Source organism: Lithobates pipiens, unplaced genomic scaffold (genome assembly GCF_037356315.1).
Source record: "Lithobates pipiens isolate NorthernLeopardFrog02 unplaced genomic scaffold, aLitPip1_a1.2 Scaffold_10, whole genome shotgun sequence".
NCBI lineage: Eukaryota > Metazoa > Chordata > Amphibia > Anura > Ranidae > Lithobates > Lithobates pipiens.
The window spans coordinates 120,487,709-120,514,332 of record NW_027507686.1 but is presented as its reverse complement, the minus strand read 5'-3'; the positions used below and the strand labels follow the sequence as shown (position 1 = coordinate 120,514,332).

At 43.7% G+C, this 26,624-nt stretch overlaps 1 protein-coding gene across 2 annotated transcripts in view; it reads left to right on the top strand.

Moving 5' to 3' along the window:
* MEN1 (menin 1) overlaps positions 1-26,624 on the top strand; it is a 400,397-nt gene that overhangs the window by 221,365 nt on the left and 152,408 nt on the right. For both annotated transcript variants that reach the window (XM_077457794.1, XM_077457784.1), the window contains one exon: positions 12,632-12,672. In XM_077457794.1, the coding sequence (XP_077313920.1) occupies positions 12,632-12,672 (41 nt within the window). The remainder of the gene's footprint in view (positions 1-12,631; positions 12,673-26,624) is intronic.

Here is a 26,624-nt window from a genome sequence, read left to right as displayed (position 1 = left end):
TCAAGGATGCCACCCCCTGGGTTCACACCAGGAAACATATGCCTTCCAGATTCTGTAGTGAATAAGCCTGGAGGCCGGCTTTCTGGAATTGACCAGAGTGGAAAGGACTGAATCCGAGAGCCCACGGTCTTTTAGAATGTGGGTCTCAGCAGCCAAACTGTCAAATTTAGACTTTGTAAAGCAGAATGGTAAATTGGACCCTGTGAGAGTAGATCTGCCCGGAGTGGGAGGATCTAAGGCCTGCCCACTGCCATCTTTACGATCTCTGCGCACCAAGGTCGTCTGGCCCAAGCTGGGGCTACTAAAAGGACCGACTTTGCCTCCCTTTTGACTCTTCCCCTGGAACTGCGGAAGAAGTGGATTTGGAGTAAGGCATAGATTAGTTTGTACTGATCCCATGGAATTGTCAGAGCATCTGACCCCTGAGCAGGTACATTCTTTGTTCTTGACACACATTTGTCCAGTTTCTTGTTGAATCTGGACACAAACGGATCTACATCCGGGGTACCAGACTTCTGGTGCCACTTGATGATTGATGTAAGCCCCTGCCGTGGTATTGCCGGACTGTATCCAGATAGGATTACCTTGTAGTCTGTAAGACCAGTCCATGAGGGCCAAGTAAATTGCCTGATTTTCCAGGATATTGATGTGCAAGAGCCTTTCGGTCGCAGGTCATCTTCCCTGTGTGCATGATTGTTCCAGAACTGCTCCCCAGCCTGTCAGGCTGGCATCTGTGGTTAAGATTTTCCATGGTAGTGGAAGAAGGGCCTTGACGATTTTTGGTTCTTAACCACCAATTGAGGCTTTTGCGTACCCTTGGGGATAGGCACATAGGAAGATCTAAGGCCTGAGGCTTCTTGCTCCAAGCCGCGAGGATGCTTCTCTGTAAAAGCCTTGAGTGAAACTGGGCAAATGGAACAGTCTCAAAAGAGGCGACCATCTTTCTAACAGTCTCGTACATAGCCGAATGGAGGGATTCCTTTTGCTTAACACTAGACGGACTAGAGGTTTTATGGCTTTGGCCTTTGGCTCTGGTAGAAACACTGCCTTGAGCGGTGCCTATGATCATGCCCAGATATTCCAACCTTTTTGAAGGTTGCAAGGAAGACTTTTCTAGGTTGATAATCCAACCTAGGCTTTCCAGATGTTTTACTGTCTTGAAAACACTGAGGTTCCGGTGCGCTACCGATTGCTCTGAGTAGAAAATCGTCTAGATAAACTACCACGGTTATGCCCTGAGCTCTTGCATTCGCTAAGAGAGGGTCTAGAATCTTTGTAAAAACTTGAGGAGATGTAGTGAGGCCGAAAGGAAGGGCCACAAATTGACCATTGCGCTAATCTACCGCGTGAGTGGGTAATATCGGCACATGAAGATATGCATCCTTGATATCTATTGATGCCATAAATTCTCCCCCTTGGAGGGTGTAGATCACAGAACGGATTGACTGTATTTGGAAGGATCAAATGTGCAGAAACTGATTCAGATCTTTTAGATCTAAGATGGGTCTGACATCTTACATCTGCTTAGAGCCTGATGCTCCAGGGGATGGAGAAAGAGAACGTTTGAAAGATGGACGTTTACTAGGGATGCACCGAATGGGTTTTTTGGTGCCGAAACCGATACCGAAAATGAAAAATACACTAGGCCGAAAACCGATACAGAAACAGCACCGAAACCGAAAATGGCTTTTTTTTATATATTAAAAAAAAAAAAAAATATATATATATATATATATATATATATATATATATATATATATATATATATATATATATATATATATATATATATATATATATATATATATATAAAATTGCCTTATATAGTATTATTCATTATAGTATTCATATTCAACTGAATCATTAATTTTATGAATAAAAGAATAGTTCAGTAATGGAAAATAACAGTACTTTAATAAAGCAACCCAAATAAATTGGACAGTGGACACAGAAGATAAAATCATAAAATCAAATAAAATACAAAATTAAATGATTACTACCGCATATCCTGCAGTGTAGACTGCAGTCAGTGCACATTGAACCATAACAACAAAATAAATAAAAAAAATGAAATAAAATAATATAAAAATAAAACGACTAAGACTAAGTCTAAGAAGACTTAATGTCTTAGACTTTATTAATTTTCAACTTAAACCAGAAGAACTAGTAGTAATTCAGTTATCTCTCCCTAAGGTGTCAGCGGCTGCATGTGCAATAAAAGTGTATGTATGTAGCTGCGGGTTACACACACAGTCATACAGTAGACCACACTGTTTTCCGGCCCCCGGGTATGAGCAGAGACAGCCTGGAACACAGTCTACAGTCTGGTCTACAGCAGCGGTGTTCGGGCAATCACAGCAAGCAATGTAGACTAGTCTGTTTCTGGAAGTCTCTGCCCATATCTGGAACACAGTGTGGTATAGTGTATAGTACTGGAATATGTAGACAGCCACAGATACAGGACATACAGTTTTGCACATGCAGCGGGCTGAAAGCTTAGGGAGAGACAATCAATGACTGACAGTTTTGTCCCAACAACAAACTATAAAGAATAACAATGGCAGAAGGCTGTTATTCTGTTTCACAGTAATATATAGGTATGCTAAATGCAATAAATATTTTCAACCTGAGAGAACTGTAGTAATTTATTTTTCCCCCCCTAAGTTCTCTCCCTAAGGTGTCAGCGGCTGCATGTGTGATAAGTGTATCTATGTAGTTGCGGGTTACATACAGTCATACAGTAGACCACACTGTTTTCCGGCCCCCGGGTATGAGCAGAGACATCCTGGAACACAGTCTACAGTCTGGTCTACAGCAGCGGTGCTCGGGCAATCACAGCAAGCAATGTAGACTAGTCTGTTTCTGGAAGTCTCTGCCCATATCTGGAACACAGTGTGGTATAGTGTATAGTACTGGAATATGTGGACAGCCACAAATACCGGACATACAGTTTTGCACATGCAGCGGGCTGAAAGCTTAGGGAGAGAGAGATATAGTTTGGCCCAACAGCAACAAACTATGTATGATGTGTGTGTACAGTACTAAAACTGGAGATCTCTTAAATTGAAGAAGTGCAAAAACTGTAGAACTACTACAATGAACAAACAACTAATGGCAGTATGGCACAACTAGACAACTGGAACATACTGGTAGTCAGTCATACTATGTTGTATGTTCCAATTGTCCAATAGCACAGTCCAATGCCAATTCATTTACTATGTTCATCAACATGGTAAAGGAATTAGTCTATGCTACGGATTTATAAATCTATTTCAGTATAAGTGGCAGATTTCGCTTTAAGAACAAAAGTTGCTCCGCTTTCTCACAGGAGAGACGGTTTCTCTTCTCGTCAAGAATATGAGATGCTAGACTGAATAGTCTCTCACTCTCTGTACTGGTGCTTGGGGCAGATAAATATCTGCGTGCAATCTGTGCAAGCAAAGGAAAACGTTGTTTGTTGATGCGCCAGTACACAAGGGGATTGTCACTTCTGGCGATAGGCTGTTCAGCTAAATAAATGTCCAGCTGTTGGGTAGCTGCACTTGTTGTTGCACTGCTATGGACCGGGGTGCATTCATGTAAAATTTCTTCAAACATATCAGATATGGAGGGAGCGTGTTCCTCTTCACTTGTATGCAACCGTTTCTTCTCACTTTCCTCTGTGCTACACCTCAAAACTCCTTCACCAGATGCTTCCACCACCTCCATTTGTGCCTGTATCATTTCCCGTGCACGCTGCTTTTTCTCAACATTAAAATAATGCTCTTTAAATCGAGGATCTAGAACTGTTGCAATGCAGTACAGAGGGTTGGACTCGGTGTCTTGAAACCGGTTGGTAACAGCCTCCAGTAGAGTGGTTTTAGCCGTTTTTACGCCATGGTCTGTTTCTATCTCTTTTCCTAGCAGACGCTTCAGTGCGGCAATCAAGGGAATAACTTCAGAAATGGAAGCATTAGTTGAGCTTATTTCTTTTGTTAACTGTTCAAATGGAGATAGAAGAGACAAACTATTTTCAACTAACATCCACTGATGTGCACTCAGTGTTGCCGGCAGCTCGTAATCTGCAATGTATGCAGCTAAAACACGCTTTTGTTCAAAAAGACTTTGCAGCATATAGGAGGTGCTGTTCCAACGAGTGGCTACATCTTGCTGCAGGAGTTTCGGTGGCATTCCAAACTGTATCTGCAAAGCTTGTAATCTGGAATAAGCAAGTGGAGAATGCTTAAAGTGACCCACAATTTTTCTTCCTTTTGATACAATATCAGATATGGTGTGCTGACTCAGCAATCCTTCATTCACAGCCAATTGCAGCGTGTGTGCCATACACGGTATGCTTTTAAGTTCACTGTCCTCCATTGCCTTTGCCATGTTCCGCGCATTCTCGTACAATCAAATGCACTTTAGACTTCTCAATGTGCCAAGTGTCAAGCATGGATTTTAAAGTGTCAGCTATTGCTGCTGCAGTATGTGATCCAACAAACTCACGTGCGTTAAGTAGGATGTTTTGCAATTGAAATTTGTCATCTATCCACTGCGCTGTCAGGCTAAGCATGCTCGTTGGACTGACGTCTGAACTCCAAATGTCGGTAGTAAAACTGATTGCTATGATGTCGGTAGTCATGAGCTCTTGAACGTGTTTTCTAACACTGCAAAACAATTCAGGTAGACAGGTATCTGCAAAGTAGCGTCTGCTTGGTAGTGAGTAACGCGGCTCAATATGTTGCATAAGCCTACGGAATCCAATGTCCTCCACAACAGAGAATGGCTGGTCGTCTAATGCAATAAATTCCATAATTTTATCTGTTATGGCACGAGCTTTGGGACTGTCACTTGCTAATTTTTTAACCTTTTCAAAGACCGTGGCCACAGATGGTGTTGAGCCTGAGTCACTTTTTGGAAGTGGCACTGTTTTCTTGTAATCTGAATGCTGAACTGGATGTCGTGTACCCCCTCTTGAAATTTCTGCTGAGCAAAGACTACAGATTGTAAATTTGGGGTCTTTATCAGAAACTTTAAAATATTTCCACACTGCAGACATGGTCCACCTTTGCTGGTAGCGCAGAATAATAGCATAGAATGATCTATAGTGGGAGTGAAATCTGAGGGGGAAAAGAAAAAAAAAGGACGAAATTAATTTTAAAGCTAAACCCCAGGAGGCAGCTTTAAAAAATAACAAACTATCACTTTTTTTTTTAAACGCTGCAGCTCTTGCCATGCAAGGTAGTTAATAATATGTCTGCACTGCAGTACATCTCCTGACTTGTACCAAAAGATAATATAATTGCACTGATTAAATTTCATTGCAAATGGAATGGATTGCTTGCATGCAAATTGCAATTGCATGCTATATTTAATTTTTTGGGCGCTATTCTGCAGTATAATATAATACTATAACTTCATGTGCTTGTTGTTGTACAATAAAATATATAATATATATATAGTTGTTAAATATAATATATTATATTGCGTACTGTCATGTTTTAAAAAAATCATGTCATGTCAGTGTGCTATACTATACCAAATGACAAATTCAATGACAACAAGGGCATACATTTTATAGTATACTAGTACTACAGAATAAATAGCATGCCATTCCATTTCAAATCAGTTTACATTTTTTTTTTTTTTGCTACATCACGATGTACTGTAAGACATTTAATTAATACCATACTGCATGGCACAAAAGGCGTAAGTAATATATGTTGTTTGACTGCTATGACAGTTTCAGTAGAATAGTAAAATAAATTAGTTGGATTGTTTGGCAGTTTAAGGCAAAAAGGCAATGCATTGCTCACCGGCGAATAGTATTAATGGTAGCCATCCAGGAGGGACAGTGCCCACTGTTGTACTTCAGTATGTGCAGCCCTCTATGAAGCCGTCTCGGGTCCCAGCAGCGTCTCTAGGGTCCCAGCAGCGTCTCACAAGCACGAGGAGCGTCCGCGGGGAAGGTGCCAGCGTCTCAGCAGGGAATGTGCTTACGAGTGTGGCCTCTTATCCGCGAGGAACGTGCAAGCCGCCTACAGAACGAGTGATGTCATCCGAAGTTTCTCCCACCGCTACTGCGCATGCGCGATTTTCGGCGCCATTCTCGGCAAGAATTCTCTTTCGGCAAAATGCCGAAAGGGCCATTTTCGGCCGATATGTTTGGCGGCCGAAATTTCGGTGCATCCCTAACGTTTACTCTTTTTGATTTGGTAGAAGTGTAGATTTACCACCGGTAATTCTTTGGATGAATTTATCTAGGTTATCTCCAAATAAGCGCTCCCCTTTGAATGGGAATTCAGTTAAGTATTTTTTTTCATGAAAGCTCTGCTGCCCCATGCGTAAGCCAAAGGGACCTGCACATATGCACCAACAGGAGAGACAAACAAGATGCCTGCTGAACAGAATCCAGAATGGCGTCAATCATAAAACTCAGCACCTGAGGAAGGTCTGCATAGTTCTCCACTTCCTCACTGGGAAGGAGATTAAGCATCTGCTTAACTTGTTCCCTGAAGAATTGACACAGACCAACAGTTGCGACTGTAGGTTGGACTACAGCGCCAGCCATGGAAAACGAGGCTTTTAATAAAGTTTTCAGCTTCTAATCAGTTGGATCCTTAAACACCTGAGCATTGTCCAGAGGACAGGTCAGGTTTTTGTTCACACAAGAGACAGCTGCATCCACGGATGGGACCTCCCACTTCTTGGTGAAGCTTTCCTCCAGAGGATAAAGCATAGAAAACCTTTTTGGAGGAGAAAACTGTTTATCGGCATTTCCTCCATACAACAATTTATCCATTAAAGGATGAATTGGAAAGGAAAAGGCAGTCTGGGATTTGTCTGACCCCCAAAGAAGAAACGGAGGATATGGCGGCTTCAGCAGAGGGCATTCTGAATGTGGTACGCACCAACTCAGTGTAATACATCCTGCCTCTTGAGTGCCTGAGAGGAGGAAATTCTCTCCTGTTCCTCTGATTCATCCAACTGCTCTTGATCCCTATCCCTGGATAGGGATCTCTCCTCATTGTCAGAAGAAACATCTGAAAGAGAGAGCGCAGCAAAGGGAGGGGATCTACCCCTTTTCCTGCTATCTTTTAAGGCAGCTGAAATAGAATTCATAATCTTTCCCTCAAAACCCTCCAATCAATCCTCTGTGACATACGCTGGGGCTGCAACATTTGGAGAGGCTGCAAAACCTGACAGGGGCACTGACTCATCCAGTGAGGCAGGCTCCAGGCATCTTTAGGACCCCTAGACATAGGCGGTGATTTCTTTGAGTCTTTAACTCCCCCTGAGACCCTCTTATGAGGAGACCTAGTCCGAAGCTACAAAGTAGAGGTACTAATACATATGCAATCACTGTTGTGATAAAAGTCTCACAATATGCATATATGCTTAATTCTTAGCCGCCTGGCATCTGCGCACTGGAGCGCCGTGCACGCTGCAAGGCGCTGCAACCACACCCCCTTCTGTTCTCTGCCTGAGGCTGTAAAAGCGCGCCCCCAGGACCGTCATGGCTGTGGTTGAGGACAAGTGTGGGGGGGGGGGGGGGGGGGAAGAGGACCGTCGTAGAGTGCCCGCTGGACCCTCAGACTACGTGGGACTCCTGTGTATCATCTGAGGCTGTTCACTTCACTGGATATATGTGAGGGCTTACATCCCATTTAAAAACACTTTGTATTCCATCATACTCTAGTAACAATACTTTATAATAATCACAATAAAGCCTTGCATGGTGAAAGCAGTTAAAGGGGGCTTTCAGGTTCTGATAAGCCTGCTGCCCACAGATTCCCACAGCCCAGGGTTGTTGGGAAGAGGCCCTTGTCCATATCAACATCGGGGGGGGCGCTCGCTTTACAGGCAGACTAAGGGGGCCCACCAGGCACTATATTCATAAGAATTTTTAGTTTTTATTGTCACTTTAAGCATCATTAAAATCACTGCTCCTTTAAAAATGATTGTTTTAAAAAAAATTGCATTGATACATGTCCCCCAGGGCAGTACCAGGGCCCATATCCTTTTTATTGCTAATAACTTGCATATAATCCTTCAACATTGAGGGCCTTTTGATTTTTCAAGTTCGGGTCCCAAAGACTTCAATAGGGTGCGGTGTTCGGGTCCAAACTTTTTTGCGGTGTTCGGGCTGTTCTGGTGCGAACGAGGACCGTCGTAGAGTGCCCGCTGGACCCTCAGACTACGTGGGACCACTTTATAATTATCACCTGTGGCAGAGCCTGCAGCAGAGGAGGTGATCGGTGTGGAGACTGGCTTCACTGAGTGTGTATCCTGGAAAGGCATGTAAGTAAACACCAGGTTGCACTTTACCCCCTTAGTGGCGGAAACCAGGTAAGACATACAACTACTCTCTGAAGAAATCCATAATATGTAACATATATAGGATTAACTTCTCTTACCTGTCCCTGCCACAGGAACTGCTGAGAACAGACAGTTTCCAGCCTTCACCTATCACGGCGGATAGCATTGTGGCAACCTTCAGTTTTTTTTTTGGGTTCCTACTCAGAGGAACCTCTTACCTGGACCTGTAAAAGACTCTGCCAGAACTTTCGTGTCACTGTCTTAATAGTACACCAAGCCTGGTTTTCTCAGAGCCCAGTCCTCAAAGGAGAGACTTACAGGCAAAGCCTAGTTTCTTCAGATGAAGTGGCCCAAGTACCATACCATCTTGGGAGTCAAAATATCGGCTTGAGATATGGATCCGGTCAGCATAGCCCTTAAGCCCCCGCAGGGACCAAACAGAGCTTTCTCTTCATAGCACATGTTTTACGTGACCAACCACCATAGACACTGGTGAAAAAAAATGAGGTTCTCCCCATATGGGAGGGCTTATGTAGGGGAGGAATTCTCCTTAATTGGGGTTAACCAGTGTCCAATCACCGAAGGTGCCTATCTAACACACTATGTAATGAAGGCTCTGTGTCCCGTGATGTATGATCAAGAAACTTATGTAGGGAGATTTGTTTCATTCCTGTGTATCATCTGAGGCTGTTCACTTCACTGGATATATGTGAGGGCTTACATCCCATTTAAAAACACTTTGTATTCCATCATACTCTAGTAACAATACTTTATAATAATCACAATAAAGCCTTGCATGGTGAAAGCAGTTAAAGGGGGCTTTCAGGTTCTGATAAGCCTGCTGCCCACAGATTCCCACAGCCCAGGGTTGTTGGGAAGAGGCCCTTGTCCATATCAACATCGGGGGGGGGCGCTCGCTTTACAGGCAGACTAAGGGGGCCCACCAGGCACTATATTCATAAGAATTTTTAGTTTTTATTGTCACTTTAAGCATCATTAAAATCACTGCTCCTTTAAAAATGATTGTTTTAAAAAAAATTGCATTGATACATGTCCCCCAGGGCAGTACCAGGGCCCATATCCTTTTTATTGCTAATAACTTGCATATAATCCTTCAACATTGAGGGCCTTTTGATTTTTCAAGTTCGGGTCCCAAAGACTTCAATAGGGTGCGGTGTTCGGGTCCAAACTTTTTTGCGGTGTTCGGGCTGTTCTGGTGCGAACCAAACAGGGGGGTATCCGGCGCATCTCTAACCACTTGCCGACCACGCTATAGCCGTCATATGATGGTGTACCTGAATTTCTCCCACCCCGTGCCGGTAGTAGGGCACAGGCGGCATGCTCTGTGATCTCAGTGTTCTGAGGACACTGCTGATCACAGATTGAGGTAAAGAGCCAATCAGCATCTCTTTACCACGTGATCAGCTGTGTCCAATCACAGCTGATCATGAATGTAAACAGAAGCGGGTTATCAGCACTCCTATCATTATGCTGACAACATGAGAAGCGGATAAGTGAGCAGATAACTGGCTTCTCTAAATGGGGCAAGTACATTGGCAGCACGGTTAGGACTGCCCTGATTATCAATCTGTGCCCACCACTGCTGCCAAACAGTTCTACCAATCAATGGCCATCAGTGTCGCCTATCAATACCCTTGCAATGCTCATCAGTGCAGCCTATCAAAGCCCCTCAGTGAAGCCTCATTAGCTGAGCAAAATTTGATAAATTATAAAAACATATTTTTTTCACAATTTTTTCTTTTATTTTCTTTATTCATTTATTTAGCAAAAATTAAAAAATTACAGTGGTGATTAAATATAACCAAAAAGTTGTATTTGTGTTAAATGATCATTTTGGGTACAATGTTGCATGAATGCGCAATTGCCATTCAAAATGTGATAGCTAAAAAAACTGAAAATTGGCCTGGGCAGGAAGGGGTTATAAGTGTCCAGTAGGCAAGTGTCTAGTAAACACATTCAGAGGTTTAAAGGGGTTGTAAAGGTTCATTTTTTATTTTCTAAATAGGTTCCTTTAAGCTAGTACATTGTTGGTTCACTTACCTTTTCCTTCGATTTCCCTATTAAATGTTTTTTTTTCTTTGTTTTCTTTTTCTGAATTTCTCACTTCCTGTTCCTCCTCAGTAAGCTGTTCAGTAAGCTGTTCTGGCTGACTAACCACCAGCTCGGATGATGGTGTGAAGCTTACTGAGGAGAAACAGGAAGTGAGATATTCAGACAAAGAAAAAAAACATTTAGAAGGGAAATCGAAGGAAAAGGTAAGTGAACCAACAATACACTAGCTTAAAGGAACCTATGTAGAAAATAAAAAACTAACCTTTACAACCCCTTTAAGTCTGTTTGGCTATACTGTAGGACAGTGGGAGACCAGTCTGCAAATTATAAACTTCTATCTTTAAGGAGAGAAAATTGGCACCTGCCAAGCTTTTCTGGTTACCAACCTTTTTCAAATCACTGTTTCTATAGCTTTTTTTGTGTTAATGAACACCTCAGTTCTGCAGTTCTTTGTACTGGTAATAGAATCACGGTTACAAATTTGAATGCCTAAAATGTGAATAAACAATTTAAAATGATTTTAAATAAATTACAGGAAACAACTTTTTTGAGCACTTTTTGCTCACTGTTGAGAATAAATTCACTGATGTAAAATGAAAGTAGAACTATAGGCAAAACTTATTTTTTTCATTCTGGATAGAGTAAAGGAGGGTGATAACCCCTGTCAATTTATTTTTTTCCTGTTGGGGAGATTTCCCTTCTCTTTCTGTCCCATTGCCAAAAAGTGAAGCGAAGAAATCCCTGCAAATTAAGGGAATCATTTAGGGACCCCCAGGTCACTAGAACTAGTGTTACCCTCTGTTCCTTTTTAATAAAAACTGAAGTGTTTTAACCTCCACTCTGTCCAAAACACAAAAAAAAAGTTTTGCCTTTAGTTGTACTTTAAAATTAAAGGTTTGAGAGGTATATAGTATAGTCCGCTTTTAATAGCCAACATCCCAAAATTGAACAATATAAAAAGTTTTCCCCTCAGCAAAGGCGGGACTTTTGAAGCATAAACTAAACACTTATAAAATACTTTTATTGAAACAAAAAATGAAAAAAACACATTCATTTTAAATATTACAAAAGAAAACAAAACATAAATTCCTTCATATAATCGTATTAATAAAACAATGTATATGTTTTATACTTATTTTTCCAAAGGCATAATGTTGTCAAAATACGTCATTACAAACGTGCGTTCGGAAAATACAGAGCAATTGAACAAATAAACACTGTGCATCCAATGTAGCCTACGCGTTACGGAGTCTTAAGCTCCTTCTTCAGGGATCATTCATTTATGCACGTTTACTTTGAAAAAAAAGAGGAATCAAACGCACCACCTCTATATAAAAGGTTTGGAGTGGGGCGTATACCCCAAGTCTTACCTTAAGCTGTATCGCCTAAAGAGTAGCCTCCTCACTGACCATCTCGGAAAGGAAACCTTTTATATATTGCTACAGGTGGAAGATACCACATGACTATTAGGCGCTGTGGCAGTTTTGAAAGCTTTGCATCATTTGAGTATGTGAATACACTACTTTATGCATTGAATATTGGGAACACCAATTTTGGAAAGCTCCCCTAAAAAGACACGCTCCAACCACGATGACCTCACTCTGTTTTGGATATATGAGATAATTTTAAAAGGCGTTTCTGTTATGAGACTAGCCAGAAGTTAACCTACCATCACGGTCCCGGTTTCCATCCAGAGAGGTGACCCCCTTGGGCCCATTATTTTACATCTCGGAGGGAGGAATATAGAGGTGGTGCGTTTGATTCCTCTTTTTTTCAAAGTAAATGTGCATAAATGAATGATCCCTGAAGAAGGAGCTTAAGACTCCGTAACGCATAGGCTACATTGGATGTACAGTGCTTATTTGTTCAAATGCTCTGTATTTTACAAACGCACATGTTTGTAATGACCTATTTTGACAACATTATGCCTTTGGAAAAAAAAGTATAAAACATACATTGTTTTATTAATATGATTATATGAAGGAATTAATGTTTTGTTTTCTTTTGTAATATTTAAAATGAATGTGTTTTTTCATTTTTTGTTTCAATAAAAGTATTTTATATATTCTTTACAAAATTACTGTAAGTGTTATAGTTTATGCCTCAAAAGTCCCGCCTTTCCTGAGGGGAAAACGTTTATTTTTTAGTTGTACTTTAGACTTGATATTTCTATTCCAAAAATGTGTTATTTCTACCAGTTATCTGCTAGCGGAATGTGATTTGAATCTTTGTATACTTAAGATTTGTTTTGTAATTGTAGAGTTTGCTTTGGGTCCTTTATGATGGAGGACACTTGGACAAGTGAGTATTTCTGTACAATTCTTTTTTTTTTTTTTTTTTTTTTTTCTTAAGCTTGCTAAGTTTTAACCCTCAACAGTTATGTTTGATTCCATCAGATGATATGATATACAGTACAGTATATGTTAAAGTATAAGTTTTAACTTATAAGAAAAAATAAAATGTAAACTACAAATTGTGAAGCATATTTTATGATAATAAAAACAAAGATGTATTTACGAATTACCAGTCATTTAAAGGGACATGCAGCAACCTGAAGGTGGAACTCCAGACTAGCTTAACAGCTTGCCGACCAACCGGCGTCATACTGCGTCAGGTTGGCATTGCTGCGTGAATCGGTGTAGGTGTACGTCAGCCGCTTTAGGAGTGCTAGGGGGCACGACGCCAGAGCTGATGCGCAATGTAAACACACAGATCCCCCCGTTCTGACAGGGAGATCTGCTGTTTCTAGTGATCAGGAACAGCGATCTCTCTGCTCCTCCAGTCATTACACTCCCCCCCCCACACAGTTAGAAACACCTCCCTAGGGAACATTTAACCCCTCGATCACCCCCTAGTGTTAACCCCTTCCCTACCACTGACGTTTACACAGTAACCAGTGGCTATTTTTTAGCTCTGATCATTGTATAAATGTCAATGGTCTTACAAAAGTGTCTGGCACAATGTCAGTCCCGCTAAAAATTGCTGATCACCGCCATTACTAGTAAAAAATATTTTGTATAATAAAAATGCCATAAATCTATCCCCTATTTTGTTGACACTATAACTTTTGTGCAAACAAATAAATAAATATATGTTTATTGCGATTTTTTTTTTTTTTTTTTTTTTTTTTTTATACAAAAATATGTAGAAGAATATATTGGCCTAAACTGGTGAAGATTTTTTTTTTTTTTTTTTTTTTTTTTTTTTTTGGGAGGGATATGCATTGTAGCAAAAAGTTAAAAATATTGTGTTTTTGAAAAACAAAAAAAAAAAAAAATTGTTGCTCCTTTTTTTGTTTATAGTGCAGAAAATAAAAACTGCAGAGGTATACCACCAAAAGAAAGCTCTATTTGTGGGGAAAAAAAGGACATACATTTTGTTTGTGTACAATGTCGCATTACCGTGCAATTGTCAGTTAAAACAACCCAGTGCCGAATCGCAAAAAATGGCCTGGCCTTTAAAGCGGACCTTCAGTCTTTCTTTCAAATTTCTATTAAAACTTCTGTCCTTGTTATTTTAACTTAGCATAGTAAAACATTTTTTTCCTGCCAGTAAATAACTTATACAGCCCACTTCCTGTTTCTTGTCTGGTTAAAAACCTAGGCTTATGACATTGTGAGTCTGGTATGGAATTTTAATGATAATACAGAAGTTTAATAGAATTGAGTGTTTTTGGCGAATGGTAAATTATAACTAAAAGGTTAGTGTCTGAATATAAGTACAGTGGATTTATAGTGCCTCCAGCCAGTTACGGCAATTAATAAAAACATGTAAACTTTGTTGAGACAATCAGTAACATACCACAGTAAATTCCTGAGTTCATTAATCTATGGGGAATTTTTGCCAAAGTATAAATATCTCCCAATTAAATTGATAAGTAAATACATTTTGTTAATTTACAATTATAATTATATAACTTCATATAAAACCGGAATTTCTGATATTTAATATTTCATACACATTACCAAAGACATCAAACAATAAAATAATTTTCCTTAATATTTGAAAAATAAGCTTAGGGTAGCCCCAATTGACTATGTTAAAAAACCGCACCTTAAATTTAAAAACAAAATTTCTCTTATATTCACCAACCGACACAGTTCCTCTCTGTAACAAATGGGTTATTAGCCTTATCACTAAAAGAATACTAGGCATCGTTGTAACACAACACTCAGAACTCTTAGTTCCAGGGGGGCGGTCCGTTGGGCTACGACCCTCCCGTCTGCCAGACAGACCTCAGTTTTATTTTGCCTAGTAAAGGAGAAAGACCTAGGAACCCTGCGGGCCCATCGGTCCGTGCTTTTTTTTTTTTAATGCAGAAGCTTGGCTTTTTGCGCAAGATGAATGTTCCAAGATGAATGATCCTATGATCAACTATCAACAGCTGGCTGGATGACAGGCTGGATACCCTTATCCTTGTAGTCTCCCCAGTCCGACCATCGAGCGTGTGCAAGTCGCAGCTATGGCTCGGCAGGTCACGACGAACCTCAGTTCCAGAGGTGGTCGTGAGCTTTTATGCTCCGGGGCATACATATGACCGGGCTACTGATGTCTGCGTCACAGTATGCCAAGGCCAGCAGCTACCCTGTACTGATCAGTGAGTAGTTCTGCAATGCAATGTCTCCCAGCTCTTCAGGACTGGTAAGTACAGCTCTCCCTGCCCTGGTGGGGCTGAGCGGCTGGTCATTCTCCCTGGGAGCTCAATTCGGGGGTCCCTTACCTCCCTCTCTTCTCTCCCCTGTCCCTATCTTCCTCCCCATGGGGGATGCTGCATGTGGTTAATGAGCGGTGTATGTGTACAGATCCCTGGGTGCTGTCACCTGTGATGGGGGCTGGCTGGTGGTGTCCTGGATCCTGTGTGTTAAGCTCCTGGAAGGTGCCTGTGAGGGTCTGCTGTGTTTTTTGGTGCAGCGCTGTGTCTGTCACATTCTGACTTCTGTGCATCATGGTGCTGGCTGGCGGCCATTTTAGGTGTGGGCGAGGGCAGCAAGTCTTCCTGGGCTTCAAGCGGCCATTTTCCAGGTGATCTCCTATTCAGGACACTGGCGGCCATTTTCTGGAAACCTGAACACGTTTTTCAGAGTTCTCTAGCAGCAGCTTGCATGTGCTCTCATAGCCATTTTCCCTGTGTTTTCCAGTCTGTTTACTGGACGCTGGGTGGCCATTTAATTGAAGCCTGAGCATGTTTTTCAGAACGTTTTAGCGCTCATTCTGACGACTGACAACGACACAGCTTTTGTTTCCTCTGCACCTGGGAGCACTCGGAATCTACAAGCACTTCTTGTGAACAGCGCAGAACTCCTCAGGGTGGTGAGTCCGGCGGGATAGAGCCCCTCAGTCAGAGGCAGTAAGGTGGGTGGGACTGTCACTGTCCTAAGTCCCCTTCGGGTGGCAGACAGGGTAGGGTCAGCATGGCTTCAGAAACTGGTGTTTCTTCCCCCGAATTCCAGGCAATTGCAACCGGGTCACCTGCGGACTGCACAGTACCCCTGGACACCCTGACGGCGGTCCTCAATTAGTTCGTTGCCAGGATGGAGGTGGTGCGTGGGAAGAAAGGTCCATTAAAGAGGCCCCTGCCCCCCCCTCCATCCTCTGGGGAGAGCTCTGGCGCAGACTCGGGTCCTGCTGAGGCTGATGACCCCTGCTCTGTCTTGTCAGATGGCGCTGACCAGGACCATTCGGACAGTGAGGATGAGTCCCCGTCCGGACGCGACAAAGCGCTTGTTGGAGCACTTGTCACAGCTGTGCGTGATACCCTGAAGATTCAGGAGCCAGCAGATCCCTCTGCTGATGTTCTGGTCCCTTTTAGGTCCCACAAGCCAGCACGTGTTCCTGTATCTGACTTATTTTGACAAGTTCATTTACAAGGAATTGGGTCCCCTGCAACGAATCTTTTCGGTCCCCAAATACATGGCGTTACCCCTTTTGAGGAAAGCCTTCTCATAAAATGGTCGGCTCCTCCGCTCGTGGACCCCCCAGTATCCAGGTTAAACAAAGTAACCCACGATCCCGGTTGAGGGGACTCCTGCATTCTAGGATCCCATGGACAGGAAGGCCGAGGCAGGGGCTCGTTCCTTGTTTACGGTTGTGGGGTCAGCCGTGCGACCAGTACTGGCATCCGCACTTGTGTCACAGACACTGACTGAGTGGGCACAACTTTTGCACTGCAAATTGGGAGAGCAACAGGCTTTCCCTGTCTGCGTTGAACTAGCAGACCAACTAATGCAAGGCCTTAAGTACGCCTGTGACGCGGCTCTGGATACTCTCCTTCTGCTATCCAGGGCTTCAGTGTCAGCTGTGGGGCTGAGGCGTCTAATTTGGCTAAAATGCTGGTCTGCTGACCAGGCATCCAAAAAAGCCCTGACCGATCTTCCCTTTCTTGGCGACCAGGTCTTTGGAGCCTCATTAGATGACATTATTAAGAATGCCACGGGTGGTAAGAGTACTCTACTCCCACAGGCCAGGAAGGCTAAGGAGCCACTCCGTAGGCAAGGGCCCTCGTTTTCCACTCCACAATCGGCTTTTTCGTCCGCACGGAGCTTCGGTCAAAAACGTCCCTGGAACCGCAAGCCTGCGAATAAAAGTGCTACCCCAATGGGTCTGCAATCTGATTTTCACAGGCTACAAGATAGTTTCTCTTGTGGCTGCAAAACAGATTCTTCCCCTCCAGCATACCCGTATCCACGGCTCGCCGGGAGGCCCTCTTGAGGGCTGTAAGGGATTTGCTGAATCGGGGGTGATTGTACCGGTTCCGGAATCGGACCGCTTCCAGGGATTCTACTCAAATCTGTTTGTGGTTCCCTAGAAGGAAGGGGTACGTCCGATCTTGGACCTAAAGGCCCTCAATCACTTTGTAGAAATTCAGAGGTTCAGAATGTAATTAGTTCGCTCAGTAGTCACTGCACTCCATCAATGGGACTCCCTGGCGTCCAGGATGCGTACCCGCACATACCCATATGCCTCCGGCATCAAAAGTTTCTGCGGTTTGCAGTCGGGGAAGCCCACTACCAGTTTGTGTCTTTTCCTTTTGGTTTGGCTTCAGCCCCCCGAGTCTTTACCAAGGTATTGGCTCCATTTTTGGCGTTGCTGCGACAACGTGGGATCGTGATCGTGGGATACCTAGACGATCTTCTCCTGAGGGCATCTTCCGCCTCAGAATTAGAGGAGGTTGTGGCAAATTTGGGTGGTTGTTGAACCTCAAAAAGTCGGTGATTGTGCCGACCCAGCATCTGGATTACCTCGGCCTGCTTCTGGACTCCAGGAAAGCGAGAGTGTTTCTCCCTTCAGACAAGCTGCAGACTCAGATCCATGGTAAAACTTCTGATGAACCGCAAGTGGTAGTCGCTCTGCTTTTAAAATTCGAGTACTGGGACTCATGGTAGCCTCCTTCGAGGCAGTACCTTATGCCCAGTTCAACACCAGAGTCCCGCAGAAGGAGATTTTGACAAAATGGGACAAATCTCGGTTGTCCCTGGATCGACAGATCCAGGTGAGCCAGTCAGTCAGAGACTCACTGATCTGGTGGTTGAGCCCCCTAGTGATTTAGTCTGGAAAATCATTCCTTCCTCTGAAATGGACGGTGATCACAACGGACGCCAGTCTATCAGGCTGGGGTGGAGTGATGGGGGTTCAGTCGGCTCAGGGCCACTGGTCGACGGTAGAATCCAAGTTGCTGATCAATCTGCTCAAATTGAGGGCGATCGGGCTGTGCCTCTCCACATGATCGATGAGACTTCAAGGGCATCCGATCAGGATCCAGTCAGCCCGTAAGCCCAGTTTCACAACAGAGTCTTGCAGAAGGAGCTATTGACAAAATGGGACAAATCTCCATTATCACTGGATCGGCAGATTCGGGTGAGCCAGTCAGTCAGGGACTCCTGCTCTGGTGGCTGAGATGTCCGACACTTCGGTCCAGGAAGTCGTTCCTACCTCTACATTGGACAGTGATCACAACGGATGCCAGCCTGACCGGCTGAGGTGTAGTACTGGGAGTACAGTCAACCCAGGGCCTGTGGTCGGGGGAGGAATCCAAGCTGCCAATCAATGTACTCGAGCTCCGAGCAATCAGGCTATGCCTCTCCACATGGTTGATGAAACTAAGAGGGCGTTTCATCAGGATCCAGTCAGACAACGCCACGGCAGTGGCATATGTCAACAACCAAGGAGGAACAAGAAGCTAGTCTGCTTCACAGGAGGTCGCTCACATCCTTCGGTGGACAGAGTGACATGTACCGGCCCTGTAGGCCATTTACATCCCGGGAGTTGAAGGCAGGACGGACTATCTAAGTTGCAAGATGCTGGACCCAGGAGAATGGTCTTTGCATCCAGAGGTGTTCAGACTTCTGTGTCTGAGGTTGGGCACACCAGACGTGGATCTCCTGGCCTCCCGGCTCAATCGTAAGGTGCCAAGGTTCGTATCCAGGACAAGAGATCCATGGGCAGATGCGTCAGATACATTGGTGGCTCTATGGGCTCAGTACCAGCTGATCTACGCCTTTCCTCTGCTAAAACTGTTACTACGTCTGCTCCGCAGAGTGGAGGCCACTGGGATTCCAGTGATACTGATTGGCTCAGATTGGCCTCGGCATCCCTGGTACGCCGACCTAGTACGCCTGGTTGCGGATGCTCCCTGGCGGCTACCGATGCGACAAGACCTTCTGTCTCAAGATCCAATTCTCCATCCTGCTATACCATCGCTGGTTTTAACAGCAAGGCTGTTGAGAGCCAGGTGCTAAGGAACCGAGGCCTATCTGACTCAGTGATTTCAACTACGTTGAGGGCACGGAAATCTTCTCGGAAGATATACCATCTGACATGGAAGGCCTATGTCTCCATGTGTAAGGAGATGGGGTGGTGTCCACGCACCTATTCAGTTTCCAGGTTCCTGCTGTTCCTACAGCAAGGAATAGACCAGAAGCTGGCTTTAAGCACCAATAAGGGACAGATATCAGCCTTGGCTGTCTTTTTCCAATGACCCCTGGCGTCTCACTCTCTAGTGAGCACCTTTGTACAAGGGGTTCGGCATTAGGTCCCTCCGGTGCGTCCACCCTTGCCCCCGTGGGATCTGAACCTGGTGTTATCGGCGCTTCAGAAATCTCTGTTTGAGAACATCAGGGAAATTCCCTTGTTGGCTCTTTCTCAGAAAGTGGTCTTAGTGGCCATTACATGGGCCAGGAGGATTTCGGAACTGGCGGCCTTGTCTTGCAAGTCGCCCTATCTTGTTCTCCACAAGGATAAGGTGGTGTTGCGTCTGCAACCTTCTTTTCTACCGAAGGTGGTTTTGGCTTTTCACATCAATAAAGATATTGTGTTACCATTTCTGTGTCCTAAACAGACACATCCCAAGGAGGTGGCCCTCCATTCCCTGGACGTGATCCGGGCTCTAAGGGTATATCTGTCTGCCACGGCTCCCTTCCGGAAGTCAGACTCTGTTAGTTTCAGTAGCTGGTCCGAAAAAAGGGATGATGTTCTCGTCGGCCATAATTTCCAGGAGGATCAGACCAATTGTGGTCCAGGCTTATGTCTTGAAGGGGCAGGTGCCCCCCTTTCCTGTCACGGCCCATTGCACCAGGGCAATTGGGACCTCTTGGGCTTTCTGACATCAAGCGTCAGTCGCTCAAGTGTGTAAGGCGGCGACTTGGTCGTCTGTTCACACCTTTGCAAAGTTCTACAAAGTGGATGTAAGCGCATCATCTGCCTGCTTTGGCCGCAAAGTTTTACAGGTGGCCGTGTAATGTTGCAATTTTACACTCTTTCTTTTGTTAAGAAAAAGTTACCTTTTGAATATTAATGCACCTTGCTGCATTTGTTGACCGCAAGTTCTGATAAGACTAGATAAGGTGGTGACTCCCCTGTTAGGGAGCACCGCTGGTTGTGGGTGAAGTTATGTTGCTATTTCCACCCCTCATTATGATGCTGCTTGGGAATGTCCCTACGGTCAAGATTACTGGAGCTGTGTCTGTCAATGAACGAAAGAGAAAATAGGATTTTTGCACTCACTGTAAAATCCTTTTCTCTGAAGTTCATTGACGGACACAGAACCCTCCTCTCCTATTGGTTTATGTTATACTGCTTGTTGACGTACTGAGTTGCAGGAAGCAGGCTGAGGGGTTATTACCAGAGGGACCACCTCCTGGGTATAACTGTAAAGTTCTGTTGTTTTTCACATGTATTACATGTTCTGCCTAGTCCTCTTCTGAAGGTGGCGTAATAACCCTATGGTCAAGATTACTGGAGCTGTGTCGGTCAATGAACTTCAAAGAAGGATTTTTTACAAAAAGTTGTCACTAAATGAAATATGTTGCTCACACATGCCATGGGCATATGTGGAATTACACCCCAAAATACATTCTGCTGCTTTTCCTAAGTACGGGGATACCACATGTGTGGGACCCAAAAACCAAGCACCGCCTTCAGGATTTCTAAGGGTGTAAATTTTTGATTTCACTCCTCACTACCTAACACAGTTTTGAAGGCCATAAAATGCCAAGATGGCAAACTCCCCTCCCCCCCTTAAATGACCCAATTGTGGAAAGTAGACACCCCAAGTTATTTGCTGAGAGGCATGGTGAGTATTTTGCAGCTCTCGTTTGTTTTTTCAATTTTCAAAACTTTGTGACAAAAAGCGAGATCTTCAAAATACTCCCCATACCTCTCAGCAAATGGCATAGGGTGTCTGCTTTGCAAAATGGGTTCATTTGGGGGGGGGGGGGGGGGCGGGGGGGTTGTGCCATCTGGGCATTCTATGGCCTCCGAAACTGTGATAGGAAGTGAGGAGTGAAATCAAAAATTTACACCCTTAGAAATCCTGAAGGCAGTGCTTGGTTTTCAGGGACCGGTACGTGGCTAGGCTCCCAAAAAGTCCCACACATGTGGTATCCCCGTACTCAGGAGAAGCAACAGGGTGTAATTCCACATATGCCCATGGCATGTTTGAGCAATATATCATTTAGTGACAACTTTGTGCAAAATAAAAATTGCCTTTTTTCCCGCAACTTGTGCCAAAATATAAAATATTCCATGGACTCGACATGCCTCAGTAAATAGCTTGGGGTGTCTACTTTCCAAAATGAGGTCATTTGGGGGGGGGGGGGGGTTTGAACTGTCCTGGCATTTTATGCACAACATTTAGAAGCTTATGTCACACATCACGCACTCTTCTAACCACTTGAAGACAAAGCCCTTTCTGACACTTTTTGTTTACATTAAATTTTTTTTTTTTTGCAAGAAAATTACTTTGAACCCCCAAACATTATATATTGTTTTAAATCAAAGGCCCTACAGATTAAAATGGTTGGGGTTTCATTTTTTTTTCACACAGTATTTGCGCAGCTATTTTTCAAACTTTTATTTTTAATTTTTTTACATTTTAATACACTAAAACGCACTATATTGCCCAAATGTTTGATTAAATAAAAAAGATGATCTTATGCCAAGTACATGAATACCAAACACGACATGCTTTAAAATGTGCAGTGGGGACAATCTACATACATTTTTAAAAATGTAAAAGCCTTTACAGGTTACCACTTTAGATTTACAGAGGAGGTCTACTGACTAAAATTGCTGCCCTTGATCTGACCTTCAGGGTGATGCCTCACATGCATGGTGCAATTACTGTTTACATTTGACGCCAGACTGACGCTTGTGTTCGCCTTTGCATGATAGCAGGGGGGGGGGGGTGCTTTTAATTTTTTTTATTTTTTATTTTTTTTGCTTTTTTATCTTATTTTTCAACTGTTCCTTTCATTTATTTATTTTTATCATTTTTATTATCTTAGGGAATGTTAAAAAAAAATGGGGTCTATTAGACCCTAGATCTCTCCTCTGCCTTCAAAGCATCTGACCACACCAAGATCGTGTGATAAAATGCTTCCCCAATTTCCCAATGGCGCTGTTTACATATGCCATAATCAGTCATGAAATGGTCGTAGCTTCCGGTTTCTTAGGCCATAGAGATAATTGGAGCCGTTCGGATCTCTGATCAACTCTATGGTCAGCTGACGGAACCACCGGTTGCATTCTCAGGAACCCTGTTGGGACAGGAGAACCAGAGAAAACCATGGAAGACGGTGGGGGGGGGGATAAATTCCCTCCCACTGCTTGTAAAAGCATTCTAGAGGCTAATTAGTCACTAGGATTGCTTTTACATGAAAGCCAACTGCTGGCAGAAAAGAATGATACCTAAACTCGCAGGCATCATTCTGGTATAACCGCTCAAAGTCCAGCAACATGCTAGTACTTGTTGGGTTTATATTGTAATCTTTTTTTTTTTTTTTTCATGCAGCCTGTGGGCTGAACGAAAAAAAGAGATTGATCGGTGGGTGTACCCACCATTAGAATACCTCCCTTCATCCACCCACTTCTAATGATGGGCATACATGCAACATTTCTTTTTTAACTGTGGTGGTGAAATCACTTCCAACAGCACTGGAGCGCTGTATGTATCGTGGGAGTAAACACTGTTGCTGTCAAGATAAATAAATCCATGCTGCAACTGACTGGCGTACCTGCTAAGAAAATGATGGTTAACAATAAAACAAAGTAACGTTACAGTATAACAGTAAGACTTACCATACCTAGAAAGCAAATACAAAAAAAATTGTAAAAAAATAAAAAATTTTTTAACGCAATCTGTGCCTAATATATATATATATATATATATATATATATATATATATATATATACTGAAGCATGGGGCCATCCGTCCCAAAAGGTGGGAGCAAATTGCTAATTGCTCCTCTGCCCCTGCTGCCCCCATGTTTTGACATATATGCTCTTTTTTTTTTTTTTTTTTTTTTTAACTGTGATTTTGAAATCACCTCCTACAGCACTGGAGTCACAGCTTTATGTAACGCTTTTGCTTTCAAGATAAATAAATCCACGCTGCAGCTGAATGGAGAGAGAGAGAACAATAACACGACAACTATTTTTGTTTTTATTTATTTATTTTTATTTTATTTTTTCCATAGTACTTACTATGTGGATTATAGGGCCACTGATAGGTGATGGACACTGGCACGCCCTAAGGCAAGAAGTGTACTCCCTATATAACCCCCCCACTAGTGGGAGTCCTCAGTTTTTTTTCGCCAGTGTCTAAGGTGTTGGTCACGAGTAAAGATGTGCTGTGCTGTGCTCCACTGGAAGCTTCCCTGCTGGGGCTAGCCATGCTAACCGGATCTGTTCTGATGTCCTTTCATGGGCTAAAGGAATGGTACCCGGGCTTCGTGTCCGAAGAAACAAGGTTTTGTGTGAATGCTTCTCTTTTTAGAGAGCTGGACCCTGGGATCCAGTACATTTTGGTAATAAAGCCATAAAGTTATTACTGGCAGGGTACTGTTGCAGGTCCAGGATTGTGGTTAACCTGAGGTTCCCTTGTTCCTGAAGGTTTCCTGAAGGTTTCGGAGCCCACCGTGAAGGGTGAAGATTGGGTTTATCTCAGATAGCCCTGCTCGAAGAAAGGTACAGGAGCTTTTCTTAAAGCGGTAGTAAACCCGCTAATTTTTTTTTTTTTACCACCTGCAAAGCAAAAGGCATAATGAGCTAGTATGCACCGCATACTAGCTCATTATGAAATACTTACCTTAGAACGAGGCCTCGACATCTGGCCTGATCCACGCCGAGGGAGCTGACATGCTCCCTCTGCGTTTCTTCCGGGTATCGCGGCTCCGGCGCTGTGAGTGGCCGGAGCCGCGATATCGTCACTCCCGCGCATGCGCGCGGGATATTTCATCCCGGCCGGGTCCAGCCACTGCCGGACTTTCAGCTGAGAATCCCCTTGTGCGCATGCGCCGCTGCAGTCAGCGGCGCATACCGAGGGGAATATCTCCTAAACCGTACAGGTTTAGGGGATATTTTTCTCACCTACAGGTAAGCCTTATTATAGGCTTTCCTGTAGGTAAAAGTTAAAAAAATGAGTATACAACCACTTTAAGAATTTCTCCTTTTGTGTATAATGTTGTCAAGCCTATGTGTCACCACTGGGGGCTGTATTGAGCACTCACTTCCTGATGCTGGAAACAGTGCTGTATCAGAAGCCTTCATTTCTCCTCTCCTCCAGCCACAAGCAGATCCTCTGGTAAGAATAGGAGTCTGGTTCTCCTCCTGTGCCCCCAATGTTGTTTTTTTCCCCCTTCGGGGGACTTATACGCCAAAAGCATTATTAAAAAAAAAAGACAGACCGGACGGCCACTCTGCGGGGGATTTATATTCCCCCGCCACCGCCATATCAGCTGTTCGCAAGGCGCCGCTCGTGCGAGAAGACACTTTCTTTTGAAAGAAAGGGGGGTGTAATTAGCACAGGGGTGTGGCTAATGGGGTCAGACGCTGGCCACACGTGGAGGAAGTTAAAGCACTGTATGTGTGTAGCTGCTGCTGGCTGAGGAGGATGGCTTGTTTCAAGTTGGTGACAAAGGCATACCCTTTGACACATTATACTTTACCAGGCTAGGTATTAATAGCAGCTTATAGCGCTGGACTATATCCTAGCAGTATACATTCTTTTGCTGGTAGTGCCTCTGCTTTGTGCTTCAGGCTATGAGTGGTAATGGGACCAGGAACTCCTCTAAGGGTTCTAAAGGGTCAATGGTTTCACAACAGACTAAATCCATTTCCAAAAGAATGTCATCTTCCTCAGAGAGATTCGGCTGGTCAAATTGAGCCGTCAGGGGAAACTGTTGCAGCTGCGCTAGACACGTCAGTCCCTGTATATATCACACAAGAGGTTTTTTTCTTCTACCATTTGTAATTTGGAAAGAAGATTGATGCTATGATATCTCTCCTTAATGGGGTCAAACATAGCAGATTCTCATCTAGTGCTCAGGACCCTCTTATTGAGGTGCAGGAGGCTGGGTATCAGGTAGACCTTCCCAAAGTTTTGGAAGATACTTATTTATCCTATTTGGAGGATCCTAATATGGGAGGAGTAGCATCACAAGACAGATTGCTTGTGCACTCCCTTACTAAATGGGTTCGTTCAACGTTTTTTGCTGCCTGCAGCGCAGGCTCTTGAGGAACCCACGTCTAATTTGGGATCATTAGAACCTCCCCCATCTGGGATTGTTTTTTTCCTATTCATGCATGGCTAAAAAAGCTTATGTATTCTGAATGGGAACACCCGGATAAACAATATTATCCTCCTAAGAAATTCTCCACACTTTATCCTATGGAAGAGGACTTCTATTAAAAAAATGGGAGGTTCCAGCATTGATGCTGCAATCGCCTCAGTGAACAAGAATCTCACATGTCCGGTGGATAATGCGCTGATGTTAAAGGATGCAACAGATAAAAAGTTGGAACTTCTTTCTAAAAGTAATATGTCTTTAGCAAGTTCAGTAGCGCAGCCGGTGCTTGCTGCAATTGGTGTATCATAGTTACATAGTTAGTAAGGTTGAATAAAGACACCAGTCCATCCTGAGTGTCTACAATTGTCCCCATCACTGTATATTGCACACTCACATTGGTCCCTACCCTCAAGGAGCCCACAATCCAAGGTCCCCACGTATATACTAGGGCCAATTTTGGACAGAAGCCAATTAACCTACCTGCATGTCTTTGGAGTGTGGACCTTCTGTATAGGACCAACAAATCAGCATTGCTACTTAGTCTAGACGCACAGAAGGCCTTTGATAGGCTCTGTTGGCCTTATATGTTCGCTACGCTTAAAGTCTACGGTTTTACTGGCCCTTTTTTAAACGCACTCGAAGCTTTATATTTCACTGTCACTGCCCAGGTTCAGATGTCATCCTTCTTGTCGCCCTGCTTCCCCCTGATGAATGGAACTCGGCAGGGGTGCCCTTTATCACCGTTGTTATTTATTTTAGCCATACGTTCTCATCCAGATATTCGCGGGGTGGTGATGCGACAGGGGGAGTAAAAATTATCACTATTCGCGGACGACATCTTGTTAACCATTACCAACCCACTGGTCTCCCTCCCCTCACTGCATAAATTACTCTTAACCTTTGGGGGGATCTCTGGTTACAAAGTGAACACCTCAAAGACTGAAGCTCTACCCATACACATACCCACTACACAACTCTCCAGGCTTAAAGAAACGTACCCTTATAGATGGTGCACGGACTCACTCAAATATTTGGGTGTTTTTTTGACTCCTTCATATTCCCACTTGTTCCGTGCTAATTTTCCCCCCCATTCCAAGATATCAATAACTCCCTACTGACCTGGTCCAAATACCCTCTATCCCTCTTGGGCAGGATTAACGTGCTTAAAATGTCAGTTTTGCCCAGGTTGC